Source organism: Peromyscus leucopus, chromosome 16_21 (assembly GCF_004664715.2).
Source record: "Peromyscus leucopus breed LL Stock chromosome 16_21, UCI_PerLeu_2.1, whole genome shotgun sequence".
NCBI lineage: Eukaryota > Metazoa > Chordata > Mammalia > Rodentia > Cricetidae > Peromyscus > Peromyscus leucopus.
The window spans coordinates 68,730,673-68,753,489 of record NC_051084.1 but is presented as its reverse complement, the minus strand read 5'-3'; the positions used below and the strand labels follow the sequence as shown (position 1 = coordinate 68,753,489).

Sequence of the window (22,817 nt, the reverse complement as noted above, 5' to 3'; positions counted from 1 at the left end):
AGGGACATTTCCTTCAGACATACCCGAGACACATAGCACATGAAGTCCTTGTCTCAAAGCTAAATGGAGAGGGTGAATGGGGGGACATTTCTGCTCTGTAATCACATCCATCCAAATGGTATTCTAGGGGCTATAGAGTGGTCCAGGGGTTAAGAGCAACACTTACTGCAGAGAACCTGAGTTTGGTTCCCAGCACTCAGGTTAAATGGCTCAAAAACCACCTGTAACTCCAGCTCCAGGGGACCAATGCCCTCTTCTGGTCTGCATGGGCACTGCACTTACATGCATATATCTCCCTAAACCCTAGATACACATAATTAAAATCAAAATAGTATTTTATTTCTCAAAAGCAATCAGAGAAAAAGAGCCATTATTATGAAATTTGGGCCCTGAATATGAGACAGCCCAAAACTTTCTGACATTTGCTTGTAAAGATGCTGCATTTATTTTTAATAAAATTCACATCACAATAGAAAGCACCAACTACTTAAGCTTCAATTCAGGAAACTTTAAATTGAGTCTCTTCTCTGGCGGGCAGAATTCACTACATCCCCAGAAGAAGCAGCTAGTGAGAATTCTGGCATCCTTTGCTATTTGTAGTACATTTTTACTTTTTTTTTTTTTTTAAAGCCGTAATAAGCAATCTCACTGCTGATTCTGATTTGCAATCACAGCGTGCATAACAAATGTTCACGACACGGTAGAATCTCATTGGTTTACACTCCTGCACGAACCACAGCCCCCAAGCTTTCAATCAGGAAAGGCCTCTTTGCCCAAGTGCACATTAGCTGCTGGCTCAGGCAGCCTATGGCATGGCCGCCTCCCCAGCGGCAGGCGCACCACAGCAAGGCGCTCATTAAGCTATTGGGTTTCATTCCAGGAACCGTTCAAATACATTCTTCATTGTACCATAAAGTGTGCTTGTTTCATGCTAGAACTTTGATTTTCCTCCTCCCCCTGCCTCTCCACTCTCGTTACCCCCACTCCATATTCCCGTTTTGGTATTTTTTCCCATGCTAACACACTCACAAAAATTCATCTAATTCTCAATGGGTCTCTTGGTCATTAGTGCAAATTAGTGGGGTTTTGCTGAATATGGTCAGACTTGATTTGCCAAGTTCTTTTCCCGTTAAGGTTTTAAGCCCATGTGTATTTCAAGGGAAATCTAATTTGTAGGTTTCGGATTCATTTACACTCAGCTCACAAACGTGGTTCTGTGAGGGCCTCCATAGCTGGTGTACAAGAAGCCACAGGGCTGGTTTCTCTTCCTTTTAACAAGTTCTTGTTAGAATGTTTGCTTTGAAGTAGGTATTTGGGCCATGCTGGAAGCAAACAGAACTAAACCCCAGGAAAATGTAAAGTAAGATTTAAAAACCAAGTTCAAAAACCTTTTTCTTGCCCCAATAATTATAGCTTAAAAAAAATCACTAAGGATGGAACCATCCATTTAGTCTTTTAAGGATGAGGTCACCACTGGGCAGCCTGGATGGGGCTGTGTCACACAGTGCTTCTGTCTAGGTGACAAGGTGAGCAGATGTCCTTCTCTGCTTGGGCTCTGTCCTGTTGAAGACTCGAGGTCTGACTGCTGGGCAGCAGGACCACCCATGCTGCTCTCCCACCCGTCCCGTCCCGGGGGGCTCTGCTCCTAGGTTCCTGGAGTCATTCGCGTCCACAGGGGCCCCCTCACTACTGACTCCTGGAGACCCTCTTTGGAGGGCCTTTGCTCTGTCTGTTGGGGACTCTCAGGGTCAGCCCTCCTTGCACTCCTAACCCCAATGGGAAGTTGTGCACTGGTTTCTAAGACCTGTTCTTGGCTGGAATCACAAACAGGAGGCTCTGCTGCAGTCCCTGGACCCTGCACTTTCACACTGGTCATTTCCTCAGGATCCCTCTGGTCCTTCTGACTCTCCTTGTCACTTCCGCTGCTCTGGATGAAAAGAAGGCAAAGGTGAGCAATGCTCACTCGGCCATTCTGATAAAATGCCTCACCCTGGAAGTGCTGCTGGGTCTTGCTACCCACAGACAGGTACAGCAGGAGCAGTGCTTCAGTGACAGCATCCCTGAGCGCCCGCGCTCACCTAGGCATCCGAGGAAGCAATTTTCAACAATGTGGGAGACTGCTGTGTCCTTTACCTTCAATAATGGCCCCTTGAAGAGGCAAACAGCATGTCACCCCACAGGGGGAGTGGTGGTACAGAAAGCTCCGTGCCAGCTATTTCTACGGCAGCACTCCTTGCAGTGCCCAGGAGTTTACCTCTAGGGATGCTAGTAAAACATCCACGCCTACGGCTAACGATGGCGACTCCGAGGCAATGGGGAATTCCAAGCAGTGAACAGCAAACTGCCCTGGGAACCACCTACAGAAACCAAGACCCAGTGAAGCAGGCCAGACTTCCTACTGTACCTGTTCTGAGACACAGCAGATCATTCAGGGACTAGCAGGAGTGGCCTGTGAGCAAAAACGCCTACTATGCTCAGAACACTTGTGTGTCTGTCTGTCTGTCCATTCATCCATCCTCTATCTAAATGCAGAGAATTCTAAAACAGTCATCATACCCATAAATGAAAAAGCCTCTTTCCAACTTGCCCCACATCTAAGACTTGACTTTTGGCGAGCACACTTTTGGCTGAAATCCACGGAAGAGATAGTTTCCTTGGAACCACTGGTCAGGAAGTCCCTACATGTACTATTACATGTCAATCTTTAACAAGGAGTCACTCATGGCAGGACCTCAAGTTCTCTCCACCACATGCAAAAGCAGAGCTGGGAAATGTCTCTTTTCTACCCCATCTTCAAATTTATACCATGAGGGTAGGCTGCAAAGGCAGCCGGAAGTATGTGATAGACACTGAAGTTCCAATGTCTAAACCAGTCTCAGGTCTAAGGCCTCACTCTCTTACTTCCCACTTTGCTCTTCGCAGTGAATTGCTTTACTCTGGTTAGTAGTGTGCTTTCAACAAATATCTGAGCTTCTGTTGCTAGAACAGTGCTGCCTTTACCCGCCCCCCCAACAGCTCTTTCAACCACACAGAGGCTGCAGCCCTTACCCCCCCCAACAGCTCTTTCAACCATAGAGGCTGCAGCCTTTACCCCCCCCCCAAAACAGCTCTTTCAACCACACAGAGGCTGCAGCCTTTACCCCCCCCCAACAGCTCTTTCAACCACACAGAGGCTGCAGCCTTTACCTGCCCCCCCCCAACAGCTCTTTCAACCACACAGAGGCTGCAGCCTTTACCTGCCCCCCCCCAACAGCTCTTTCAACCACACAGAGGCTGCAGCCCTTACCCACCACACAGCTCTTTCAACCATATATAGAGGCTGGAGCAAGAATTTCAATCCTGACCAGAAAGTTTTTTCTGAGAGTAGCACACTCAAGACTGTGTATTGCATCATATGCCAATTTCACTTTGGAAGAAAGAAAACTCAGTTATTGAACCACAGTTAGAAAATGCAAATATAAATATTGATGTTTGCAAATCTAAAATGTACTCGATGGGACAATTTATTCCTTCATAAAAGTAGAAAAAAATCTAGACATTTTAGCAGTTCTTTTTGATTTATGCCTATTGATTTTACTCTATGGAAAGGTCAAATTTTACTCTATGTAAAATCATCAAGTTTTCTTTATTCATTATAATATGCTGCTCATTAAGCACATACATATATACATATATATTTTGATGCTGATCAAAATATACATTTTGAAAATATTTTAATTAACTATATAATCCCCTAGTGCATGGCTATACCATGTTTCCTCTTTATGGGAATAGAGACTGTTTCCAGATTTTGATTAATGTAACAGCATGGCAGTGAACATTCTTAAATGAAAATTGTTCACATTTATACCTCTGTAGAAAGTATGTGTGTGTGTGCATTTTCTAAATGTTCCTGAGGTTGCATGTATAAAGTAAGCATCAGGAGCATCAAACACTATGATGAACTTTCTTTTCAGTGTGATGTACACTGACTGAGTTAAACTCATGCTCCTGTGTGAAGATCCATGCATTCTCAGCCCTTAGTGGAACCTGACCTCTTTCAGAAATAAGGTGCTATTTGTAAGTAAGTTTTCCACCTTCTACCATGAATTATACGACAGGATTTTCTTAGAGACATTTTATTTGTGTTTCTTTGAAGACTGATGATTCTAGTAACGGAGAGTTGGGTATATAGAACATCATTCTAAAGACCCTGTTACATATACAAATTCCTTGCCGTTTCAAACCTTCCGCTTGATGTGGCTATAGAACCCTGGATGTGGCTGAGAGGAATGTAAATAGTGCAGCTGCTACTGAAAATGCTTAACATAGAATGACCATGTGACCAGCAATTCTACTTTTAGGCACACACCCTAAGGAATTGAAAGTAGAAACTTAAACTGACACTTATGAATTAATATTCATAGTGTAGAGATGGAGATATATGTCACTCAATGGTTAAGAATACTGGCTGTAAAATTGTGAAGACTGGGATTCAGATCCCATTGCCCAAGTAACATACTTCATAAATGCCTGGAACTCTGGCTCCAAGGGACCAACCACCTTCTTCTGGTCTCTGTGTGCACATGTATGTGCATGTGTATATGTACTCAGACAGATACATACACACATAAGTACATTTGGCTGGCAAGATGGTTGAGCAGGTAGAGGCCCATACTGACAAGGCTGATGACTTCAGCTGGATTCCCAAAAGCTGAATGGTAGAAGGAGAGAACTGACTTCTGACTTCTGCAAGTTGTCGTCTGACTTCCCCACATACACGCGCGCACGCACACGCGCACACACACACACGCACACACGCACACACTAAATGAGTGCTACAAAACTGAAGAAAGGATTTGTGGTAGCAATATTTACAACAGTCAAATGGGGGAGGCAGCCCACATGCCACACAATGGCTGAAGGAGAAGGAAATAATAAAATGTGTGCATAGGTACAATGGGGCATCACTCAGCTTTATCAGAGAATGACATCTCAGCATATTACAAGACAGATGAATCCTGAAAACACCATGCTGGCTGGAAGAGGCCGGATGAAGAACGCCATTATCATGTAATCCCACTTGGAGGAGATACTGAGAATAAGCAAATTCATCAAGAACAAATGGAGAAGAGAGGTTACCGGGGCTGGGAAAGAATGGGGAGTCACAGTTAAAAGGGTATAGAGTTCCTGCTCGGGATAATGCACTCTGAAAGTAGACTGATGATGGGCATACACTGTGAATATATGAAACACTATGGAACTGTGCAATTAAAAGAGGCTTCAGTGCTAAGTTTTGTGTGTATCTTCCCTAACACAACAAAAGAGTTCAACATAGGAAAAAAGCATGGTTGACAATGGATAGCCAGACTTTCGACAAAACAAGAAAGGTAAACTGAGAGCTGTGAACAGGTTGTGAGTGTTTACCTTAAACTTCTATTACATTTGTGTGTGTGTGTGTGTGTGTGTGTGTGTGTGTGTGTGTGTGTGTCTATAGTCTTAACCACAGAGCCATCTCTCTAGCCCCATCTATTATCTTTTTTTGTATATTACAAAATATCTAAAATAAAATGCTGGGGAAGTGTGATAAGAATGCTATTTCTACTTCTACTTTAAGACACAAATTTGTTGATATTTACTTAGTGCTTTGGGTTTTGCAGCTCATGAAATCTTCATTCTTTCTTGTCTAACCCCCAAAGGAGGATGCTTAGTGCAAAGCAGTGAGAGGAAGACCAGCTCTGGAGGAAAGTACCCAAGACAACTATGGAAACCAGCCCCAACATGGCCTTATTTGGGCAGTGAGTTTAAGGAATGGCAGTCTTAAAAGAGGAAGCTCTCCACACGTACACATAGAGGACAGGCCACTGCAGATATAGTGAGAAACTGGTTGTCCCCAAGCCAGGTTGGGTCAACTGCAGTTCACTGACTTAGCACCTTGACCTTGGGACTCTCAGCCTCTAGAACTGTGAGAACGGAAAGTGAAGCCATCTCACGCTTGACCATGGTAGATTATCAGGATGAGCAGCAGAGCAATGAACACAGTGTGCCATTTCCACGTCTGGGGGATTCGGATGGGTTGCGGACAACACTGAAGTGAGCTCTGAGAGAGGAGACAGACACAAGGGCTCAGCAATCAGGCTGTCAAGTCTCCCTTCACATGGGAGCAAGCAGATGAATTGGAGGTCGTGTGACTGGTTTGAGGGCCTTCAGAAAGACCTGTGGTAGAGACAAGGGCCAGAGCCCTGGCCTCTTGACTTTCGTACTTTCCATCACACTGAATGACTTAGCAAATTCCTGAATCAAGTGTTGGAAGCCAACATTTTAATTTCTTTCCTCTTACTAAAATCTCTTTCAGAAGTTTAGCTCCATTTTTATGAATATGTCATTTTTTCTCTACTCATATTTTAAAATCACAAATCAATTTATCCACATAGGAAAAAAATTAAAGAGAAATTAGTAAGTCTGAAATGTGTGTAAGATACAAAAGGAGAAGTGCAGAGCCCCCCAAATGGGACACAAATTGAGGCAAATGTTGGTTCAATTATTCATTTACAGCAGAGGTCTGTGTGTGCAAAGACACTGTCTACTCACAAAGGTGACTTGCTTCCTGATGGCTGCTTAGTTATAAAATACAAAAGCACTCTAGAAAAATAATTAAAATGCATTCCTTTCCAAATTAATAATTTATAGTCTAATTTAGCGAAGTATTACATCTTTATAATATTTAAAATGTCAATTTTGATAAAACATCCATATAAATAGACCAAGAAAACCAGATTAATAAGCATGTGTGCTTTATAGGGCAATTAAATAATACATTTTCATAACATTTAAAAATATGAAGCATAAAAATTGAACAATATTTTGTTTTAAACAGTTCTCATAGAATTTTTTATTTCACTTTTCCATTAGGTAAAGCTAACGGGCATGAAGATAAACACTGTTAATGATGTTGGTACTGTGGAAGTATGCCAATGGTAGCCAGAATGCCAGTGACCTATTATGACATGCAAATATTTCTCTGTAATACTTCTCAAATGTTCTCCCTCAATTGATTCATAGAACTCTATCACTGAATGGAGGTTCCGCAAGAACTCCATGCTATCATTTTTCTGTTTCATATGTTTGTCAGTTACAGGTTGGTCCTGTTGCGGTATGGTATGGCAATGGAAGCTGTTTGCCACCAGTCTTTTCAAAGAAATGTGCTGCAAGTTCAAGATAATTGAGGATTAATTTCAAAAGTATTTTGAGCAGAGGCTTCCCCACTTGGGAGAAAGATTTTATCTCTTACTCATTCACTCAAGGCAGAACCATCGTCAGTGGAAAAGACCGGGGAACAATAATCCATTCCCAAACCAAACTGGCATCTTACTGCTCTCCTAGGTGCTAGCTACTCTAAAATGAAGTTCATCCTCTTTATCCAGGTAAGTGGGGACATGGGAAGACTGGCAAAGGAATGCAGAATGGGTGAGCTGGCTATGAGCAGTCTCTTGGGCAGAGCTGGATCATTTTCCTCCTTCTTTCTAGGTAGTGCTGCCTTGGCGGAACTTAATTAGTTCTGAAGAAGGCTAATTATCATAGTCCCATGCATGCTCAGAGGCTCAGGGATGGGCAATGTCCCAACTCTGCATTCCTTACCCTTCTCTAGATACACTTCATAAAAAAGCTAGTAGCCTGTGAATAAGAGTCCTGCTGTTTGGGTTGGGGATTTAGCTCAGTGGTAGAGTGCTTGCTTAGCAAGCTCAAGGCCCTGGGTTCGGTCCTCAGCTCCAAAAAAAAAAAAAAAAGAGTCCTGCTGTTTAGAAGCTGTAATAGTTACTATCTCAAAAGCAGTTAACATGTTTTCAAAAGACATCCATGCAAATGACGTATGTTGTTAGCGACTCCTTAGCTGGGAACCCAGGTTCCAGCTCTATCACTGCTTGTCTTGAGAAAAGCAGCTTTCATGGATCTCAGCTTTCTTCACCTTCCTCCTCCTCCGCCACCTAACATGCTTATTAGATTGCAAGGGGCTTCGAAAACTTTAACTCACTCAATCCAGACAGCTCCACAGGAAGGCACTATATTTGGCAATATTTTATACACGAGGAAACTAAGGTCCAGAGAGGTTGAGTAGCTTGCCCAAGGATACTAGCATGCTAGAGGGTTAAGCACTGAATCAGTAAGATGACTAGGAATGCAAGGTGTCCTCACCCTGCTGCTTTTGGCTCTGGCAGAACAGCACATCAGAGTTGGGTGCACATGATCCAACAAGTCTGTTGCCCTCATGACACTGGGACACAAAAAAAGAGACCACAATCCCCCTGAAGCACAGGCGTCTGGTGACATAAGACTCAGAGGGCCTAGTTACTGGCAGTTTCTACCACCTTCCACTGAGGCTGCAATGCATGAGCCTCTGGAGAGCACACCAGATCTAAACTATAGATCATATAGTCTAAGCCCTAACTACAAACAAGAGGTCTCTAATGAGCACCAGAGACTGACGGACTGCAGACATCACACAAGGAACATGCAGAAGCACCTCTGTCCCATCTGCTTTTCTCTAAGTAATTTCATGTATCACTGTGAGTGTGCCTGTGTAAATATGTGGAATTCCTCAGATTAAAAAGGCAGGAAAGACATTTGTGTTCTCCATGTTTAAGCAAGAGGTTAGAATATGCGGAGAGCATCTCGGAGATGGAGATGGCAGGTAGAGTAGCTAGAAAGACAGCTCTGGTCAGCTGTGTGGGATTACAAACGAGGGCAGGGGAACACAGTGGGGTCATCTCCTTCACTGCACACATCTCTTTAGGTCACAGGGCCAGCAGCTCACCCACACTATTTCACTTAGTGCTAATTTCACCACTGAGTACATGACTTAAAATGCCATTAGTTTGAAAGTCAAAGACTGGCTAAGCCTGAGGCTCAGAAAAGGCAGACTTCCTGGAGTCAGGACTGCAAAGCCTCGCTGTGGTGACTCACCTCAAGGTCTTTACTAAAGAATTAGCTGAAGGTCAAGCAGATTAGGGGGAGAGCCTGGCTAGACAAAGAACTGCAAGCCTTCTATGGCGAGCACAGGTTCTCAGGAGCTTTGGGAAGAGCTGGGTTCACCCTCAACTCTTTCAGTATTTGTCTCAGGCTTATTTGTGAAAGTGAGTAACACAGACAGACAGAGACAGACAGACAGACACACACACATAGAGTCTGAATTGTCTTATACCATATTAGTCATTCTACAGAAATGCAATATTAGAAAAAACGTTCACTTAAATTGGGTGTAAACAAAAACTAAACTGTGCTCAGGACTCTGCTGTGGCTCCTTGTTAAACAGGAATTTCTTCTCAGCATCACCGGTTGGTCCAATGATAGAGTCTGATGCCTAGGATCTGGAGCCACGGAGAAAGGATGAAGCTGCAGGCAGCACTGTTTTCTGGGAAGCAAAATCGTGAAATGCTATCACAAAACCCACTATGTCAAGCATGTGGCTCCCCTTACACAAGCGCCATGTCCCAGAAACCTGGTTTTAATCTCAGCATCCATCAGTAAAGTTACCCCTGCATGCTGCTTGTGGTGAACACTGTGACCCAGGCCCTCAAAGAGCCCAGCCCAGTTCCTTTTCAAATCCCTCACTTGTCAGATGCCTTTGTTAGGCTTTTCTGTTGGCTCCGAGCTCGACCTTCATGTCTTCTATTACTCTCGCCTTTGGTAGCCATGCCCTTTTGGGCACTGTCCACCCCACTTCGCTTTCCTGGATTGCTTCCTTTGGGATAAGGAAGGCCCTTTGGGATAAGGATAAGGCTCTACCCAGTGGGAACACTCATCAGTTCCTGGGCAGAACTGAGGCTGGTTAGACAAGGCCCAGAACTAAATTGTCAGCCATTAAGTGATTGACCTGAGGAGGAATAGTCCACCTCAAGGAACATATGGCTACACATTATGGGGAACTCCACGACAGAACTGCCCAGCCAAGATGGTCCCGCGTTCTTGACTCCCAGAAGGCACAAGACAATGAGCAAGCACTCTTGTGTTACCAGATGAAGTTCTGGGGTGACTTACTACAGATGAAATAGCACACTACAACACTGCACAGAACACTTACGGCGACGAACCATACGTGCTCCAGCAGCCTACTGGGATTCGCCTCCACTTGGCCCACTGTCAGTTTTCAGACTCCACCTTTGCTAATGATCACAGAGGCCAGCACTCACATGCCCACACTCCCATGCTGTTGCCCTTGCTGGGCTGGTATTATTATTTTTGGAGGGAAAATCTTTCAAAATGACCACAGACACAATATGGTGACTGTTGTTTGTAAATGCTGACTTCACATGTTTGCAAAATCCACATTTTGCTTAAAAAAGTAATGTATGTTTCTATTTTGTAATTTATATTTTTCCAACAAAGTTATTAAAGAGAACTTGCTTACTTTTGAAGGTAAGTTAGATACTGTGGCTATGAAGGAACGCTGGGAGAGTGGTGGTCTAAAACAAGGCGAATCTGACAGAGCAGCGAGCAAACAAATGTCTTTGCCAAAATCCATTTCAGTGATTTTCTGAGGAAGAGAATCTTAATAATTTTCCATATGTGCAAAGGACTTAGTTTCAACCAGCACAAAAATATCACAAGATTTTTAGAAAGATCACTTTTTCAAAAAGCTAGGCACTGGATCTCAGTTACACACAGAAGAGAAACAGTCCCCATGAATTCATGGAGCTTGTCTGCTTGCCAAAATCTTGCTATTTCACACTGGTATATGGGGAAAGTATTTAAGAAGACTGCCAACTGTGCAGGCCTGCTTCCTAAATTAGCCCATTCCATGGAAAAGGAACCTTCCCCTTACACCTCTCAGGCTTCAGTGCAGGCCAGCTCTGAGCCTAGGTCTCTGCACGCGACTGGGGAAGGGTCAGTTTACACAGCTCCTGAGACATCGTACGTACAAGACTTCAAAACAGTCGAGTGAAAGATTTAAGAAAGTCATCGAGATTCTTGGTAGATAGAAATATCCTTTGGCTCAGCCTCACTGTGATCTGATTTTTCTTTAAAATAATAGTGAGAGAGATTGGTGCTTGTGTGCGCACAAGCATGGAGCCGTCTTTGCTTGCCTGTGGAGGTGGGAAGAGGGTGTGGATCCCGTGGGAACTATGGGTAATAATGAGCTGGGAACTGATCCTGGGTCCTCTGGAAGAACTGGAAGTGTCCCTAACTTTAAGCCATCTCCCACTTTCTTTTAATCTCTTTAAAAGTTCTGAAGCATATAATGAGAATATTAAATTATAAGCCTTTCCCTCACTTAACATCTATGTCCTTACTTATAGCCATGTTATCAAAAGCAACTTATGATTCATCGCAACCCTATTAAAATCCCTGTGATATTCTTTATATAACACAAAAAAATAAAATAACCCCACACAAAACGGATCCTAAAATGCACTCAGAAACACAAAAGGCTCCAAACAGCCAAAGCTCTCCTGAGCAAATGGCCGCACTGAGGTTTCACAAAAGTTCTGTTTCAGAGTCATAGGTTTAACCCAAGCGGTGTGGTGTTGACACAGCAGACATCCGAGACCAAAGAAACGCAACAGTGGACTGAGAAGTAAACTCACACAATGGCTGCTTGATTCTTGACAAAGGTATTGAACACACTGTAAAAAAAAAAAGACCACTTCTTTAGCTAATGTGGCTGGAAAAACTGGATAATCAAACTCATTAAAAAGCTGGATACTCGGACTAGACACCAATCCCCCACTTAGTACAAAAACCTTGCCCCAACTGGACCAAACACCTTAGTGTAAGACCTGAAACTTGGAAACTACTAGAGGAAAACATGGAGAAATACTGCAGATAGAGACACAGGCAAGGATTTCTGAAAGTACTCCACAGCTCGGGAGGGGGGAGCCAGGAGCCACAGATGAGACAGCATCAATTAAAAAGCATCACACAACAGCAGGAACAACCAGAGTGGGGGATGGCAGACGGGAGAAAGCCCTGGTCAGTTGTTAACCTGGCAGGAGAGCAACATCCAAATGATACAAAGAACCAAACAACTGACAAAAATCAGTAAACGGGCAAGCAAATTGGACAGTCCCCCAAAGAAGACATAAAATGGCCAATAAGTTTACGAAGAATGTTCAACAGCCTTAGCCAGTAGATGAAAACTGAAACCACAAGGTGCTATCTGCTCTCTCAGTCAGAATGGCTGCCATGTAGAAAGGAGCCAACAGCAAAGGAAGGCAGGCATGTGGGGAAATGGAACCCTGACACGCCACTACGGAAGGCACACACTTACTACACACATGGATACAAACCTCTCAGTGGTTCAACTTAAGTGTTCTTTTCTTCTCTTCCCTTTCAATTTTAGGGTGATGAACAACTGACACCCATCTTGTAGAAACCATACTTGAAAGTGAATTTTGGTTTTTTCTTGGGCTGGCTGATGTACGTAGGTACAATGCTGGCTGATGATGCTGGGCAGTGGCTGCAAGCTCCCATGATCAGTACTGGGAAGAACTGACATACTACTGTGCTGCTAAGCTCCAGTGCTCCTTGGGTTAGGACTCATGCAATCTGATTTAATGGTAGCTTCAAGTTGATGGGCTTACTGGAACATGACTCCATTGTAAGTCGAGTGTGTTAAATAACTGGAATATTTTCAATGGGCCTTCTTAATATAAATAACATTACAATATATTTTATGCCATTTTATACTTTGGTCTTCTGTTTTGTTTTTGTTTTTGGTTGGCAGTAAATGTTGATGTTTGTCATATACTAAACTCACTATCCGCGATAATTAAGCTTTATCCTCATCACCTTGACCAGATATGTAATCGCCTAGAGACGCACCTCTGAGAGTCACCTGTGAAGGGGTTTCCAGACAGCTTTAATTGAGGATGGAAACAGTGTGAAAGGCATCATTCCCCAGTTCTAGACCACATAAACAGGAGAAAGTGAGTGAACACCAGCATTACCCTCTCTCTGCTTTCTGACTGGGGACACAATGTGACCAGCTGCCTCCTCAAGCTTCTACCCCCACGATTGCCCCTCATGACAGACTTTACACTAAACCAGACAACCCTCTCTTTACTGAAGTCACTCATGTCAGGTATCACTTTGTCACAGCAGTGTGCCATTATTAACACAACATTCGTATTTGGTTGTATTTGTGGTTAAACTGTTTAAAAAATATGACTCTAACTTTAGAGTATGTTTTAATGTGGGGTCTGGCTAACTAAGAATCCCTACAATTACAATTTCTCAGAAATTTCCTGGCTATTCCTATATATCTTACTTTTAATGAAAAACAAAACGTAACTTTTTTGAAATGGCTTTGCTATATTTATGGTCCAGGTTGATTACAAACTTACTAGGTAGCCCAGGCTGGCCTTGAACTCACAATTCTGCCTTAGCCTCCAGAATGCTAGGAGTACAGTGTGCCACCTCACTTGATACCTACTAAACGTTTTGTTTGATTTTGTTGAGAGAGTCTCACATAGCACAGGCTGGCCTTGAACTCACTATGCAGCTGAGGCCGGCCTTGACCTAATATTCCTTTCTTTACCTCCTGGCTGGTGGTGTTACATGTATGCACCACCATACTTGGCTTCTAATGAACTTTTGAATCACCTATTTCGTTTTTCTCTTCACCTCCAGTTTTGAATTTTATAAACTAGGATTAGAAGGGATACAACTTTATGCTCATTCTGTCCAGTGACACAGGGACTAACTCAATCACATGCTACACCAATTGCAACAAATACTCTTACAATTTATGGTAACAGTACATTCATTCTAACTTTTTTAATCATGTGAGGACTAAGCAGGTCACACATGCTGGCCTTTTCACATTGTGGATGAGCAGAAACTCACAGATTTGTCCTTAAAACCTAGTTGAGGGCTGGGAGAGAGCACACTTGATAAAGTCCTTGCCTTGCAAGTAGGATGATCTAGTTTGATCCCAAACCCACTTAAAAAAGACAGGTCTGGTGATGTGTGCTTGTAATATCAACAGTGGCAGGTAGAGGCAGACCCCTGGGGCTTGCTGGCCAGCCAGCATAGCCTACTTGAAAAGCTCTAGGCCAATTAGAGATCCTGTCCACATACCCAACATCCTCCAAATCACCTCAAACCAGGATGGCTTCTGAGCACTGGAAGTCTCCAAGACTCATGTAAAAAGAACAGATAATAGAAATGCCAGTAAGCTATGAAATGATTGACTCTTTCATGTTTAAGTTCAAAACATGGCAATACTGGAATAAATAGTGAAATTTGGACCCCCAAACTGCTGGCAGAGAAACTGGTACGGGCCTTTGAGAATGGGCTCAGCATCTTCTGCTGAAGGCCTCAGGTGTTCTCCAGGAGGACGCCTACTGCCTGCACTCCTTGGCTGAGCTGACACTCCCTTCACCCCCCAGCCCCTCTCCTGAAGTAATCATGGCCATGGGTCATTTCTCTATCTGTAGAGCCTTCCTTCCTCGCTGCCATTTTCCCCACAGCTCAGTCTGCAGCTGCCAAGGTCTCCTGGAGGCTCCCTCTCCTGCTCCCACCCCCATAATGAGGTCTGCTCTTGTCAGACCACATCCCACCCTGCTATCCTTTCTCCAAGGGTTCTCCATTGTGTCTTAGGAGCGACCATGATGTCTAGAGCTTTCACAGGAAGGCAGGTGTAGGTATGTGTGTGTGTCTGTCTGTCTGTCTTGCTAGGGACTTCATTCCCAGCATCATGCATTCTAGGCCAGCATTCTACCATAGACCTCCATTTTAGGCTTGCTTACTGCTTACAGTTTGTATTTCAAAAATAAGCCTTGTTTTCATTTTCCAATTAACCTTAGACAACAAAACAGAAACTTTTTTGAACACTGTATACCATCTTCCTCATTTCATAGCACTTAAGTAAAACTTCCAGAAACAACAAAATTCCCTGAACTCCAAAATAGTTCACCCAAATTTGTTCTCTATCAACAACGTACTTTGATTAATAATGGCTGGGAACTATTCTCCGAAGATACAGGCTTTAAGACTGTTGTGAACCTCCTCCTTCACAGTTAGGCAAATATTTTAATTCCTTGTCCAAGTTAGTTTTTTAAATTTTCATTTAGAAAAGACATTTTCTTTTAAGCTAAAAAAGAAAGAGTTTATTTCTTTTGTAAATGAAATAGCCAAGCAGAGAGATAACTGTGGTAAGCTTCTTGTTTGTATTGTAAGCTATTGCTGATATTATTGGTTAGCTTTTGTTCATGTTAGTTATACCAGCTTTTGACACTGTAATTCGAAATTGATTTCATTCTCACCAAGACCATGGTTTATTGTTTATCCGAGAATCTGCCGCTGTTGTGACTCTCCCTCTGTGTTTTCCAGCTCCTCAGAGTTAAATCAAGTAAGTTAAACAGATTCAGTCAACATTCTTACACTAGAGATTTGACTGGTTGCAAAGTTAAATTTGTTCTTTCTTTGGGCAGACCCAGAAAATAAGACAAATAATTTTCAGATTATTCCAAAGAATGTCATCAGTACTGGAAAAGCTGTGACCTTAACTCAGAGGGACAAACTCAAGTCTCTATTGCTCTGGAGTCACACACAGAATGTACTCTGAAATCTATGCCAAAATTTTAGCACATTTAGCATTTTTTTCTTATCTGTATTAATGTTATTATGATGGCTTTGCCTTGTGATGTTTATTATATAAATAAAGCTGTTCTTTTTATTTTCATTTTTGAAAGTTTAAGAGAATCTTATATAAACATTTATTTTTATGCTTGTTTGCTTGCATGTATATATGTACACCTTGTTTATGCCTGGTACCTGTGTAGGCCAGAAGAGTGTGCTGGATTCCTTGGAACTTGAGTCACAGACAGCTATCAATCCTATAGTTGCTGAGAATAGAACCCAAGTCCTCTGCAAGAGCAGCAAGTGCTCTTAATGGCTGAGCCACCTCTCCAGCCTCTGAGTTTATATTACTTCAAATACAAGCACCTGCATTTCTAATGTTGAATGCCTAACTAACTGCTAACATAAAAAATCATGATATTATACTTTACTATACTCTATATAGAGACCTAAATATACAAATTTAAGAGCAGTATGAACTCTTGATGCTTTTTAGCAACTATGTGTAATTCTTGTGGACACTGTGTTAATTTTGAGTGTATCTGGAAACCAGAATGGGCATATGAAGCTAAAGCCAGCTCGGCACCACACACTCCCAAGCTGTGTCTAACTACACTGCAATGTCTAATGCTGCGGCAGGCCAAGCCACAGACCTCCGGAACATGCAGAGACAGCTGTCTCTTCTCAGTGGATGGGATGCGGCAGAATATTTCTAACATGAAAATTGTCATTTAACCACTTATACTTAATTATATTCTATCTGGGGCAGGGTCTGCCCCTTCTGCCTCAGCTAAGCCTCCCTGGTGCTGAGATTACAAGTGTGCTGTGCTCCTGTGCCAGTCTTTTAAGTGTAAGTTTCAATAATTACATTTAAAATATCAGTGCAACCACTACTACATTTTCCCAAAACTTTTCCTTTACCCCCGACTCAACAATCTTGATAATATAGCCATTATTCTTTGCTGCCTCCCTACCTGATAACTCTAATCTACTTCCTGTTACCTTGAATTTGTCTGTTCTTGAAACTTTATGTGGGTGGAACCACACAGCATCTGCCCACATGTGTCTGCATCACTCTACTTATCCTCATGTTTTTGAGGTTCTTCTTTCTATGTTGAGACTGATTTCCCTGGGCAGCAGGAAGAGGCAACCAGCATCCCCTCACCCCCCCAGCAATAAAGACACTGAGAATCGGGCTTCCTGCCTGTGGCTACCGGAGAGTCTTGTCTCTTTGCCTCGGGAAGCAAAGACCATTCTCCAGTTGTCAGAGCACACAGACTTGTCCCCTCTAGAGTGTGTTTCTCTTAACTGAGATCTTGCAATGTGCCCTCTCACTCCAGTTTTCCCAAGGCAAACAGAATGGCAGCATCTCTGTAGACATTCTTTTCTTTGGCAGAAAAAGATGAAGTTTCCTCGGTGAAGAAACACATGGAGCCCTATCTTCAACCTGCAGCTGTTCTTTGTTCTTTTTTCTTTTTTTAAGCCACATTGCAAAAAATACTGTTAAGTCAGGAATTTTCTTAATGGTAGCAAGAGAAAAATGCCTCACTCAGAATACAGATACTTACATGTGTAAGAACCTGAGATATTTCGCAGCAGCATGTGGGGTAATTTTCCAAGAAGAGTTTGAAAACAAGATGTCTAGACTTTTCTCCTAATTGATGGCTATGCATAAAAATGTATCATAAAAATGTGTCTGAAATTGTACAGGGGTATACCACTAACAAAGGCACTTTTATCAGAAAAATAGGGCTGTCTGTATGTTATATAGCAGAAATGTGTTAATATTAAAATCATTTTGCTAATAGTGTTCTTCAAATTTTGTTTGTCAATTGGCTGCTTTCTGGTGCTGACAATTTTTCAAACAAGATCTTCAAGAATCGATTGTGCTGTTCGGTTCTTACCCCAGCACAGTACAGCTTCCTACTTAAAACTGGACTTTACTAATGAGTGACAGTAAATAGAATTCTTGTTCCCACTGGATGTTTTCAGTTTAAAATGCATGGCTTATAAAATGGCCACATGAATGAAACATTATTTCACTGAGGATATTGCAAAGAACAATATTCTAACTCAAAGTTACTTTAACTGTGAATATGAAGAAAAACTGCACCCAAGAACAGTTAAGGAGAAAATTAGTTTTGTGATAAAATCATGGGGATCAGATGTTTCCTATGTACTCTCCAATTCCATGAATACCACCTATCAAATGACAGTCTCCTCAATGATGTTCCAAGATTGGCCTAGAAGCCTGGGAACCTGATAGCACAGTTCCTCCCTGTGGGCTGAGCACAGGAGCTGTTTTTAGTGCCCAGTGAGGTGTGGAGTACAAAGTCAGTCCGACAGGCACGTGGTAGCTCCAGGGAAGAGTGCAGCCTGACACAAGGAGCGGAGCCTTGGTCCTCTCCCTTCACTGTGTCAACTATGGACATTTCATTGTTAAATTGCTATTGCTCCCCAGGATGCCCACAGATGGACAGGCAAGGCAGTCACTCATTCTTTTGGCTGCCCTGTGGTCATCTGTAAAATGCCTTGTCATAGAGGTCACAGACCATTCACTTATATGGGTCATACCAAACTGGGGGCCTAAAAGTAATCAGGGAGCTTAAAATCGAATTCTACCACTGGATGCTCTCTCTTTAGACTATCATTCTGTAAACCTACACATCCATTTATTCGTCTTCTGTATTAAGATCAAAGTAAGCAAAACAAAGCAAATATTGTCTATTACAGAAGGAGGCACTGTATGATTGGATGCATTTCCTTTATCTTACCAAGGACAGGTTTGGATTAGACCAGGAAATAGATCTTAGAGGGAGTTGAGTTGGTCAAAGACGAGGACTGGATCAAGGGAAAATGGTTCATAATCTGATAATCAGGAAGGAGATGGGATCTGTACTGTTCCTGTATACCCCACATTACCGAGAATCCTGTAAGTCTTCAAAAGGGAATTTCTCTAGAACTTGACTTTTAAAGCATGAACACTCCGCAGCTGTCTTCAGATTCATGTTGTCTTAACAGTGGCAGAATTCTCTCCACTAAGTATTCAGGAGATGCTGTACCCCCATTAGGAATGGCCTCAGAGGGCTTGTTCTCACAGCAGCCCAGTGTTTCTCTTCCACCAGGGGAACAAAGAACACCTTTCCGTTGCAGGTCCCAGGAAAGCACAGAAGTGTCAAACTCTGGAATCACTGGATGGCAGAGTTGTCACAACGACACTCTTAGATGTGGAGTGGCATACAAACCTGTCTCGAGTAACTTAAGGTCCTCTCGAAACAGACTAACTCAGTCAACTAAAGGTCATCTTAGTCACTAGCTTAAGTATTATTATTGGACATTCGGTTGGATTTTACTTGTTTGAAACATGACATTTTTCCCAGGTACAAAATACATTTTAAGACTGGACAATGATGTTCCACTGGTAGTAACCCAAGACTCAGTGAGAGCAGCAGGAACTGTTTCCGGGTAAGAAGCCTTTTGCATCCCAAGTCAGGAGCCTGTAATTAAAGTCAGTTCACAATGCATCTCATCATTCAATTTTTCCTTTTAACCTAATGTTTCCAACTCCTCTAAGCTCTCATTCCTGGAAAAGCTTCTGGCAGTCACTTTTGGAACCCACAGTTTCTGCAGCTTTTCATATTCTTACCATACCCTTTCTGCTTCTAAGCTTGGCTCCCCACATGTGGTCAGTAATGCCACCGCTGCCGGAAGTGAGACTTCACTTAGCATGGACATGCTTGCCTACACAAAGGCAAACACGCAGAGCAGAGAAGGAGTCTGGCATTCACGGATCTCAAGACACTGCACATTTCTGGCTTAACCATGTTATCATCATTTTATACATGCTAAAAAAGGCCACAGAAACAGAAAACTTCCTATCAGTCATAAAAAAGCTAACCAATGGGTCTGGGTCTCCATCTCCTGCTCAGAGTTCAATCTGGGGTCTCCCCTCTACAGTTCTCAGGAGCCTACTACTGGCAAGCTATTACTATAGTCTATACTTTTGAATTTTCTTAGGATGATAATGATTTTAGGGGAAATGCTCACAGGTATTTTTTTTCCTAGTATGCTCTATAGCTTTATATATTGGGTTTGTGCTAGATTTCAAATGTTGTTACTAACACTTACTTATAACTTGCTAATTTTCACAAATGATAAAACTGAGGCTAAAGCACTTGACTCAAAATACTGAAAGTCCATTCAAGATGGTAGAATGTGAAGCAGTAATCCACATGAAAGGCATTAACACACTTCTGTGTTGTTTAGAAAAGTCTCTGTGAGACTAAGCTCATAGGCATACGTGCACACTCATGTGAACAGTGCATCTTAAGTATCTCACTGGGAAGCCAGTGCTGACGGCTCTGGGGCTGGCTTCCTAACAACAGAAACCCTACTGGTGTTGCCTTTCTGAAGAGCCTGCTGCAGGCCTGAGTGACAGCTACACCTGGGCAGAGCACGGGCGCTCCACATAAATTTCCAGGACTTTAAATGAGACCTGGGAGTCTTTTGGAATAAATACCTCCAGGCTTGGTGGGACCACTGCCAACCAGTCTCGTTCTGTTCTTTGCCTGCATTCGTTTGTGAACTAGGATGCTGAGGTTTGTGGAGTCAGAGTCTTTTAAAAGGCTTCCACTACATTTTATGCATAATCATGAATATTTTAAAATATCCCTCTACTATCATAGAGAACAGGGGAAAAAGAGCAGTTAGAGGCAAGGTTTCTGAAGTGAGACATTTGAGTACATAAAACAGATTTAAAAAATTGCATTGGTGGCGCCAAGTTCTAGCATATAAATTGGTTTCCTTCCCAGCAAACTCACTTTTTAGGTAAGTGAACCGGAGGTAACTCAGTGGTACAGCTGGTAATCTACAACACCAGTTTAAATGGCATGTTCAATAACCAATGAACTTTTAGAAAATGGGCTTAAAAGCGCTGCATCATTTTGTCACACTTAGGAACCAACTCTTTACAAATAGGAAATACTTTGAAACTACCACCAACAGCCACCTTCGGCCACCCCAAGCCAGGGAACTCTGAGGTCAGGACAGCTGTTTGAAGCTCTCAAAGCTTGGCCTTTCTGATAAAACTTGCTTTGTTTATTCATTTTACTGTAATTTGAAGGGCCCTGTTTTTCTCCGTCTGAGAAATGAACAGACGTCTCCCCATCGGATTCAGCTCAAGACATAGCCCTATTTGCAAAAGAAGAGCTCCCAACTGCAGTGAATGCCACAGAGCCCTTCTCTATCGCTTTGGTCTTAACTTGGCACAGTGTTTCAGATGGTATTCATTTGGAATAGGAGATCGATGACACAGCCTGTCCAATCCTCCTCTGTAAGTGGCTTTGCTAGAAGTGGGTATGGGCAGAAAAGTATAAATTCTTCTGTCTGTAGGCAACCGAAAACATACCAACTCATCTTGGAGTAATTTAACCAATAAGATGATTTAGAGGACAGTTCAGTGGCACCATTTTTGGAAGGCAAAAGCTTAGCAGAAGGGACATAAATCAAAGGTGACTGGCAGGTAAAGGATATATGCAGCAATCAGCCAGGCCATGTGCACACTGGCACAAATTCAATAAGATCATTTATAAAAATTTTAAGGCAGAAGTACACAAAAGGGGGTCTGGTGCTAACTAAATCCACAGATAGCTTACATGCCACTGAAATAAACACTTCCAGATGCGGGTGTACAAAACCCTTTCACAGAAAGAAATGTTTTCTTTCATAAATCTGAAGGAGGGACTTTTAACAGAAAGGGCAAGAAAGAAAGAAAAAAGAACCTAAGACTGAGGCAAGGCCTCTTAGGACTCGAGTGCTCCCTGGGCAGAGGCTTGCTGCTAATGGAGAGCTCTGAGCGCTCTGCAGCCAGAAGCACCAAACGAGGAAGACGACGACGGTGGGCGAGCAGCATGTCCTCCACGGTTCTAGGAAACCTAGACTCCCAGGCAGTACCACTGCTTCCCCGAGTTTCCTTTGGGGGCTGGAGTTTCCTTTGGGGGCTCACACAGACAAGGAAGGACAGACCAGGGAGGGATGCCGTAGAACAAACACTAGCAGGAGGCTGCTGCACACACACCTTCTCTCCTGAGCTCAAAACCTGGTTAGATTACAGCCATCTTTCAGGAACACACGACCAAATCAGCAGTGGATTAGAAAGTCAATTTGTTAATCAAACTAGCATATTATGTGGGACTTTTGGGTCAGAAATAAACATACCCATAAATCAAACAGAGGGTCTTTTCTGTTAGGATGTTTAGGTCATTTATACATTAAGCACCGTTTAGTTCATGCTCCTTAGCAAGTACCCAGGGCACCAACCAGGGAATCCTCAAAATTGGTTTCTGTATTGAGTCTTTAAACTCAAGTTCTCAGCAAGCTGCTGAACACTGGCTTTAATCTGGGGAACATGTTTAATTGTGTGCTGGTGCACACTCTACACTTGCCAGCTTTCACTCTCGTTGAGAGTGCTGTTGTGGCCATTCTGTATGCCAAGGAGCTCCTTCATTTCCACTACCTCTACCCAAGGAGAGGCTCTTCTGGCTTCCCACTACAACACGGAGCAGTGGCCACCTCTTTGGTGTTTACCACATCATTTCAGGCAACTCTCTCTCACCATTGCTATTGGAGTTGTTCTCTAAAACAGAGAGGTTCAAATCCACTCCTTGCCCCCAAAACTAAAATATCACCTTGATGGCTTCAGCTATCTAAACTTTCCAGATGAGATCTGGGAAGCCCAGGTCATATGGTTTGGATTAGAATCCTTCTGGGCTGGAGGTGTAGTTCACTAGTAGAGTGTTTGCCAAGCATGTGGACATCTTGGATTTCATCCCCAGCACCACATAACTGGGCATGGTTGTGGAACACACCTGCAATCACAGCACTTGAGAAGAAAAGGCAGGAGAATCAAAAGTTCAAATTCATCCTTGGCTGCACAGGGAGTGTGTGGTCAGCCTGGGACTCTGTCTCAAACAAACAAACAAACAAACAAACAAACAACCTTCTTCAGCACTCTTGGAAACCTCACCTTCTCCGGACTCTAGTCAAAGCTGATTCTCACACCTGCCGGAGCAGCCAACCCACTTTCCTGCATTTCACTCTTTCCCCCCAGATGGATTGCTGCTCTTCCTGCCTTTTCAAAACTGTCACTCATTTCCCTTTTTCTGGTAACTTTGGTTCATATGTAAATGACCCTCCAAATGCTCCCTGGCTTGCTCAGGCTGGCTAAGCACTCCTTTTTTGATTCTGAGACACTCCGTCTA

The 22,817-nt window shown here is 42.9% G+C and overlaps 1 protein-coding gene across 5 annotated transcripts in view; it reads right to left on the bottom strand.

Annotated features, from left to right (window-relative positions):
- Positions 1-22,817, bottom strand: part of Supt3h (SPT3 homolog, SAGA and STAGA complex component) — a 349,478-nt gene that overhangs the window by 36,135 nt on the left and 290,526 nt on the right. For 2 of the 5 annotated variants that reach the window (XM_037200133.1, XM_037200135.1), the window contains exon 12: positions 7,774-11,600. The exons of the other annotated variants lie outside the window; for them this stretch is intronic. In XM_037200133.1, the coding sequence (XP_037056028.1) occupies positions 11,379-11,600 (222 nt within the window). In that variant the 3' untranslated portion in view covers positions 7,774-11,378. Of the gene's footprint in view, positions 1-7,773; positions 11,601-22,817 lie in introns of those variants that run through there. 5 annotated transcript variants of the gene reach the window in all.